General features: G+C 36.1%; 2 protein-coding genes across 2 annotated transcripts; one reads left to right on the plus strand and one right to left on the minus strand.

The window, feature by feature from the left end:
* The first annotated feature begins 1,340 nt into the window (after nucleotides 1-1,340).
* Nucleotides 1,341-2,442, plus strand: LOC120280884. The gene has a single exon (XM_039287854.1). The coding sequence runs from the start codon at nucleotides 1,614-1,616 to the stop codon at nucleotides 2,061-2,063; it is 450 nt and encodes a 149-aa protein (XP_039143788.1). The 5' UTR covers nucleotides 1,341-1,613; the 3' UTR covers nucleotides 2,064-2,442.
* A 235-nt stretch (nucleotides 2,443-2,677) lies between these two features.
* Nucleotides 2,678-5,054, minus strand: LOC120280883 (transcription factor bHLH30-like). The gene is made up of 2 exons (XM_039287853.1): nucleotides 4,344-5,054; nucleotides 2,678-3,545 (listed from the first exon to the last, which is right to left on the minus strand). The coding sequence occupies exons 1-2, from the start codon at nucleotides 4,605-4,607 to the stop codon at nucleotides 3,075-3,077; spliced, it is 735 nt and encodes a 244-aa protein (XP_039143787.1). The 5' UTR covers nucleotides 4,608-5,054; the 3' UTR covers nucleotides 2,678-3,074.
* Between the last annotated feature and the right edge of the window lie 3,640 nt (nucleotides 5,055-8,694).

Genomic DNA, 8,694 nt, shown 5'->3' on the forward strand with positions numbered 1-8,694 from the left:
TAAAAATGAATAATTTTATTAATTGATTAGTATTATTAACTTTTCACTTGAGGAAAATATTGCAAAACTAAAATATTGGTAAATCTCAACTTGGTTGACACCTACTCATTTCTATCATTGTATATTCTTTGTGATATTTTTAAAAAAGTATATTATTAATATTTAATAATAAATTCAATAGGGTCAACTCGTTAGATCAGCCCAAAAAAAGTCTTCATATCCAATCCAAGATTTGTTTGGATCGGGCTTTGACTGATCCGTCAAACATTAACTTTGGATAGGATTTGGATTGGGCTTAAGCTGGCCTTGAGCCAGTCTGTGGGCCTTGGGCCAAATGATGAGAGCGATATACATGCTAATTTAATCATAAATTTAATATTTCAAGGTAGAATTTTCAATTTAATCATCAAACCAATTAGCAAATATTTTTAGTAATGATTTTATTCACCTAATTAGCAATGATTTTATTTTATTGGTCTTGAAAATATTTTACAAAATTAAGAGCAATGTAAACGTAACTTTCTAATTATTTACACTTACTAAATTTATATAAAGACAATGTCTCTATGAAGTTTAGGAACTTGAATCTAGGAACTTTTGCTTGTATTGTATCATTTAGTCTACTTATCTAAGCTGAAATCATTCAAAATTATGCAGGACAATACTTAAAAATAAAACTTTTCTGGCCCTCTTTTCTACTTTTTATTTCTATCCCTAAGAGGTAACTTTAAAATTTGGATTGTTTCTAAGAATAACAGTGAACTTATGATTTAAAAGCAAAAAGGGTTTATTAGCAATTATTCTTATTTCGTTTCAATAAAGAACAAATCGCACCAATTCGATAATTAATCAAGCAAAACACTATATAAAACGTCAAAAAATAATAATAATTATAATAATATATAATAATAATAATTATTATTATTATTACTATTATTACTATTATTATTGTTATTATTATTATAATTAAAGCAACAAATTTTCCCTTTAATTCCTCTAATTTCATAAAAACTCCAACAAATTTCATATTACAAAAATCCAACGTTTTTAAATCATCTACTTTTAAATTCAAATTTATAAAATTGTCTCTGATCTTGCTCACCTACATCAATAAGTAAGAGGCACTGAATTCACAGACAAGCCAAAACCCAAGAATAAAAAAGACGAGAGCTCACCCCCTCACAGTCGCAGGCTTAAGCCCAAGCATGAAGATAGTGAGGCATCAAAAAGACAACAATGTTTTTGGTATTATAAAATGTTATCAACATGACAAAAGTTAAATAAAAAATAAATAATAAAAAAATTGAGAAAATGAAAAGTATGAAAAAAGCTTGACGGACTAATTGGGGAAAAAGTAGTAAACTTACAAGGATTAATAGTTGATATCCTCTAATAATGATAATAACAACAGCGGCAGTAACAACAGCAACAACAACAACAAAAGCTCCATCCAATAACAAACACAAGAAAAACAAACAAAGAACAAAAAGCTCATGACAAAAATGAACTTGAAGCAACCTACTAAGAAGAAATACAAACTAAGACGATGCACACAAGGCATGAATTTCCAACCTCATGCACATCACTTTCCATATAAATAACACTCCATCTTCATGTACTTCACTCACACAAGAGCATTTCCAAGGAAAGACATGGCCGAGAAAGAAGGTGGAGTTGTGAACAAGGGCCACGAGGAAGGGATGAAGCTGGCAGTATCCCTCCTGGAGGAGTTTGCACTTCCAATGGGCCTTCTGCCGCTCTCCGAAGTCATCGAGTTTGGCTTCGTCAGAGCCACAGGATACTTTTGGATAGCCCAGAAGAAGAAGGTTGAACATAACTTCAAGATGGCCGGAAAACTAGTAAGCTATGATACTGATATCCATGGCTATATCTCTACCAAGCGCATCAAGAAACTCAAGGGTGTCAAGGCCAAAGAGCTCCTTCTCTGGCCCCCTGTCAATGAGATCACCGTCGATGAACCACCGACGGGGAAGATCCACTTCAAGAGTCTCGCTGGAGTGACCAAGACCTTCGCCGTGGAGGCCTTTGCTGCAGGGCAGTAAGGACCGGGGTTTACAAGCAGGCATGGCTGCTTTGTTTCAGTGTTGTTGGTTCTTAGTAGTTTGTGTGGAGTTTCAAGTGTTTGGGCTTTGTCCTATGCTTGGTGTGTATTATTGACACTTGAGGAGTAAAAAAGTGTCACTCAATAAAACATTCAGAAAACACTATAGAAAATTACTGCAACTGCTAAAACAACAAAATACTGGCAATCAGAATATCCTGACTGATGAACAGATAAAATAGAGAAACATTAAATTCAAGGTTTTCATGAAAATCAACCTCGTCACACCTGGAAAACGTCTTGAGAATGTTGAATTTTGATAAATTGGAGATGAAGTATTATATCATATAACAAACTAATCATTTTGAAATAAATGAATTAAATGATATGCTTTTAACTTGTTACCTTGAAGTCACACGTCAAATCTATTTAGGACTTTCACATTAGATACTGCTGCTTTTCACTCTCAAAAGAAAAGCTCTTGATAGTAGGAAACCTGCCGATATAAAATTTTAACTGAAGTGAGAAAGTTGAACAACAAAAATCTCTAATAAGTAATAACAACATAAATTTATTTTTTCTGCAATACTTTAATAATTAATTTCAGAAAACATCTTACAAGAATGGCCTGACAAGATAAAATATCCATTTCATGCTAAGGGAAAACTCAAATGTTTTGCCTCCAAACCGTACAAGGGAGTTATTAGAACAACAAATTTTATGTCCGTAGATGCATCAAAGTATATCTCCCCAGTAAATGTTTGATCATATCTACATACATTAAAGTATATACAAGAAAGAAAAATGCAAAATATACTTCATGCTTCAATCATATACAAGCACTTCAACTTCCAATCCAAAAAGTTCAACTGCAGCATTTTGAAGAAAAAATATGCTTGAACCTGGAAGCTCTCCCTCAAATAAATTAGTATTTCATCATCATCATCCTCCAAAAGGCTGAGGAAATGATAATAATCTTGTGTGTTCACCACACTGCATTATTAAAGGAATTTCAAGAAGAGGAGCTTGAGGACTCGAACAATGGTATCCTTCGCCTCTTGTTTGGATATGAAGCTCTCAGTAGGAAGTCCTGTGGTGAAGTTGCCCTATCTAGAACAGACCTCAGGGCTTGTTGAATGGAAGTGGTGAGAAGGTGCCCTTCTGTATCAGAGATGTTCCCTTCACATGCTAGAAGGAAAACCACTTTCATTCTGCCACTCAAGGTTGAGATCTCTGCACCAAGAGTTTTCAGCTTGAAGGTCTGGAGAGTCTGCTTTAAATCTGCAAGGATTTCAGGCCGGTCATCACAGGAGAGTGATGCTTTAATCATAAGGGCTTCACTGTTCAATCCGATACTCTCTGTTTCAACTCTTGCTTCATCAACTTCAGATGGGACAATGCAACCTTTGCTGATTTCTGTAGCATTACTTTTAAGTTTCTTCACATGACTGATCACTTCAGCAAGTAATGAAGCTTTGTCTAACTGCATCAAGTACAAATTCAATGTCAAAAACATTTTGTTTGAGCATAATTCTTAAAAAAAATTCTATGTGAGGTTAGTTAAAATTTGCATTCTTCATAAAGCTTTAGCCATCAGTTTCTGGGCAAATTGTTTAACTTCATTTTTATCACAGGTTGCGATATTCTCATCTCACATGCAAAGCCCTCATAATGAAATTTTCGTCTTTATGTTCTTTCCTGACCTTAAACTGTCACCTATGTCTGTAAGTTCCAATAATATGCAGCAATAAAACAATAATAATAATAATAATAATTAAAAAAACAGACATGCATAAATTTTCTGTCATTTTACCATGCTCAATGATTTTGATATTAGTATATAAAATGTCCTATCAGGCACTACAAAGTAGTGAGAGATTAGGTGACAAATAAAATGCGATTAAAATTGAAAAAACAATCAAGCCATCTTTCGAAAGGTAACAAATGCTTGCACTAAATTGGCAAATGGCTGATAACTCCATGAAACAGAACATCCTTTTTACAATTTCACAGAAACACAAACCTGATCACATTAAAGTTTCACAATCACACAACAGAAGGACATCAAAATTCCAACATGAACATCAGAAAAGCCCAAAGATCTTACCAAAACCAATCAAAACAAAAATAAATAGCTTTTCAGCAGTGTCTATCATCATAAAAATACCCTTTTTGTCCTTCTATCATTTCTAAAAAGCATATCAGAGAGTACCCAACAAAGTATGAATAAGAAGCCCTGGTTAAAAAGGAAAAAGGAGATGAAAAAATCTAAAGAGCTAACCTTATCGGAGGAGGGGATAAGGCCACGCAGAGTGCTCAAGTGGGCATTGATCCGCTCCCTCCGCCTCCTCTCCGCCTCGCTGTGGCTCTTCAGCGCCATGGCAGCCCTATCATTCAAATCCCCACATCCACCACTCCTTCCCCTTCCGGCTCTCATCAACTCTCCCCTATCCCCATCCATGACCAGCGAAGACGACGCTGGCAGCTCCAAACCATCACAAAACCCACTGAAAGGCCTCAAATCACCAATCGGAAACGAACCCATATCCCCGCAACAACAACAAAAAAAAAACCCAAAAATTCACAGAAAATATAGAGAAATCAAAGAAAAGAAAGAGAAATCAAGCTAGTGGTCAGGAGTCAGGAGCCAGGAGGACGGTTGGTGGGGAAGCACCAAAGAGCAGCGCTAGGGCGGCGGCGTCGTAGGTTCTGATCTTGGCCGGCAATGGGTTCAGTGGTTCCAATGGTCGCTATGGCGGCGAGATCAATGGCTTCCATCACGGGGAGGGGATTGGGAGGGGGTGGGGTTTGAGGGGAACAGCGATCAAAAGGAGAGATTTTTCATCCTCGTTTTGATGAAATCGATCATCTTTATCTTTTTCTAGGGTTTGGGTTTTGGAGGAAATCGAGGAGGAAGGGAGAGAGAGAGAGAGAGAGAGCAAAGAGGGAAATTCTTTGGTGGAAATTGATCATCCCTGCGAGTGGTTTTAGAGAGTGAGGGCGATGCATGTGAGGGTATTTTGGTAAATTTGTATTTTATTTTATTTTTTTAAAATAATAATATAAAATAAATTTTATTTTGACCATTTTACCCCTGGAAACTCGAAAAATTGTACACGGGTGCCAGTGGATCAACTTCATAGCTATTTTGACCATTTTACCCCTGGGAAACTCGAAAAATTATACACAGGTTTTGATCCTGAAAATGGAGAATGAAATCTTATTGGAATTGTCCATACTTGGTTCATTCTTCGGAACCATATCACATCCTGGATCTGATGAAATAGAATGAATTGGGGAAAATATAATCCATCCGATCCAGATCGCTGAATGATCCATTTACCACCCTTCCTTTCGTTGGAGTAAGAACTCCCTTTCGTCGGAGTACTAAAATACTATGATGGCTCTGTTGCTTTCTATATTTATTTATCTCGTCTATGATTTAGCAATCCCAAAGTTTCTTTATGATACGATCAAATAGGGAAAGTGATCGTTTTTTTAGACGTTTAAAGATGATATTTACGACATTTATTTAAGTAGAATATTATCTTCACATTGAGAGGTATATATTATATTATCTTGATAAAAGTTTAGCCAGTGGCTATAAGCTGTCTAACATATTAAAGCTCTTCTTTTCTCATTCGAGCGTGGGGACTAATAATAGTAGGGCTATAATGGAGTAAAGTTTTTGATAAATTATTTATGTAGTCACCCAACTATTCAACTACCTCTATTTGAGTCACTAAATTATAAAAAAATTCAATTAGATATTTCAATTTTGGATTCACGTTTAATTGTGACGTAGCGGATACGCAATTCTAATCCAAGAACTCACAATAAGCAAGAAAATTCAATTCAATTCATCGATCCCTTTTTACAAACCCTAAAACAAATATTTATAGAGGCTTGGACTAAGGACAAACTAGTAAATAAAACTAAAATAATTAAAATAATTACAAAATACTAGATAATTAAATAAAACTAAAATAGCTAATAAAGCTAAGATAATTATAAAATACTAAGATAATTTAAAATTCAAAAATATTAGGTGTTATCTAGGGATGACAACGGGTCGGGTCGGGTGCGGGTATTACCATACCCGTACCCGTACCCGATACCCTCACTAGTATACCCGAACCCGAACTCGACTGACGGGTTTTAAAAACCCAAATCCACACCCGCACCCGAGGGGTAATCGGGTACCCGCGGGTATACCCGTCCCCGCCCCAATATTAAAAAAATCAATAAAAAAATATTATTTTTATAAAAAAAATAAGTTAAAAGTAATTATAATTTTTATAAAATAAAATAAAATAAAATAATTATAAAATTACAAGACCAAACAAAGAGGAAAAATAAAAAATTCTACATTGTTAAGTTGTAGAACATATTAGTATATATATGTGTATATATATATTATATAAATATTTTAGTAATTTTAATTTCGGGTCGGGTACGGGTACGGGTCGGGTATTAGAATTCCCATACCCGCACCCGCACCCGTTTCATACAAGTCGGGTTTTACCCGAACCCGACCCGAAACCCGGTCAAATCGGGTTTTACCCGTCAAACTCGGGTCGGGTCGGGTCGGGTTGGGTCGGGTATGGGTATTATTGCCATCTCTAGTGTTATCCTTTAAAACGTTTCATAATTGTTTAAATATTATTTTCTGAATTTAAATATTATTTTCATCATTTGAATATTTATCCTACTGTTTAAAACATTTTACCAATTATTTAACCATCACTGTTTTTGTTTAACCCTGTTTGACATTTGTGTTCTATGTTGTACAGGTTCAAGTTGATGCGCATGTTATGAAACCACCGTGAGCAAGCGAACAAATGGGAGACCTACTTATGCCCAGACATATATTCGAAGGTAGAAATAGTTGTCGAGGATAGCTGAAATCTTCGTGTTGGTCGTTGTGTCGATGATCGTTACGAAGTGATCGACCAGTGCAACAACTCTGTAGATCTTGCCATCAGAACTTGTTCATATCGAATGTGGCAAGTTATGGTATCCCTTGCAAATACGCTTGCACTGCAATAATGCAGACAGACACCAACGTTCATCGATTTATTAGCGGCTACTTCACCGTCGACAATTACAAACTGGTGTATAAGAAAACTATATTCCCCATACCCGACGATGACAAGCCTTCGAACGGAAATTGTGAGCTTCGTTTGCGACCGCCTGTGACGAGAAGGCAGCCTGGGCGTCCTAGACGAAAGAGGATCGAGTCACAAGCGTTTGATGTCCATGAGTTACATTGCAGCCGTTGCCATGGCTCCAGGCACAATCGTAGATCTTGTAATGAAACTATCGCCGACTAGGCATTGTAAATAAGCTGATTTCTAAAGAGAACCAAACTTAATTGAGTGCCAACTTTTCATATTTAAACAGAGAAACTCTTATTCTTAACAGTGAACGCATTTATTTAAACAGAGACGGTGTAATTTTAAACAGAGAAATTGTAATTTTAAACAGTTAACACTGATATTTAAACGATGATTGTTAAATTTAAACAATGAAACTGAAAGGTAAACAATGACACTGTAAGTTAAACAATGAAATTGAATTGAATTTAACCTGCTTTACAATTGAAAACAAACAAAATTTACATTGAGAAAATTTGTCATGTTCTTCGAAAACAAAAACAATGAATTGGATTTGAAATAGTTTACATTTGAAAACAAACAAAAAACAAGGAATTCTATCAACCCGCTAGCGATGACCCCCCTTTTTCATGGACGTCGGCTACCCTCCCCTCCTTAAGTACGCGGGAAACATACTTTAATCTTAGATAAGGGACGCCTGTCTGCGGTAGCTATAGCTTCTCATCGGCGAGTAATTACTCGATAAACCGCATGACATAGACGGCGCAGTCGACACTTCCTTGTTTTTGTCGTGGGGTTTCCATGTCGTGAACTAGTGGGTACTTTGAGGTCGCCGACTCGCCGAACTCCATATCAACACAGATGTCGAATAGATTCCGCTGTCGAGGTATACAAGTTGAGATTAGAATACCGATTATTTACCAAACACTATTAATCGGACACAATTTATTAAAGAACTTACCATGTCCAACGCGTCTTTATTGTACCCCGCGCTTTGGCATGAAGAATAATGCATGCATTCTTGTTTCTCATTGTCAAGGACGGCGACATGGAAGTGGTCATTCATGATTATCGGGAGGATGACAATTTTAACATCATGCAAGTTGTGCGCGGCATCTCCGATCATAGCCATAGTGGTTTCATGTGCGTCGTCCTGCTTTGACATAAACAGTGCTAGTGGTCGTGTGATGGAGGTGCGCTTCTTATAAGGATATGGCACTTTGCTCAGCGACTTTTATATTATGCATACGAAAGCGTCCCATCACATCAAATGCTCGCGACCATCTCCTTCCCCTCAAAGCGAGTGTATAGTTTGTCCCGTGTGAGTGCCGACAGTCATTCTTCCACACGACAGTGCTGAGGTTAAACGATACCAGTTATAATTAAACCATATTGTAACTATTTAAATGATATAGACAATTTTTAAATGATATTATAAATACTTAAACGTTACATAGATAAATTAAGTGATAATATATAAACATTTAAACACTATCATAAAAACTTCAAACTTAC

Source organism: Dioscorea cayenensis, chromosome 17 (assembly GCF_009730915.1).
Source record: "Dioscorea cayenensis subsp. rotundata cultivar TDr96_F1 chromosome 17, TDr96_F1_v2_PseudoChromosome.rev07_lg8_w22 25.fasta, whole genome shotgun sequence".
Lineage (NCBI taxonomy): Eukaryota > Viridiplantae > Streptophyta > Magnoliopsida > Dioscoreales > Dioscoreaceae > Dioscorea > Dioscorea cayenensis.

Excerpts from the sequence above, each read along its gene's own strand:
- LOC120280884 (XM_039287854.1), top strand. The coding sequence starts at position 1,614 with ATGTACTTCACTCACACAAGAGCATTTCCAAGGAAAGACATGGCCGAG.
- LOC120280883 (XM_039287853.1), bottom strand. The coding sequence starts at position 4,607 with ATGGGTTCGTTTCCGATTGGTGATTTGAGGCCTTTCAGTGGGTTTTGT. Across the intron at positions 3,546-4,343 it reads TTATCCCCTCCTCCGATAAG|TTAGACAAAGCTTCATTACT; the intron begins GTTAGCTCTTTA and ends TACTTGATGCAG.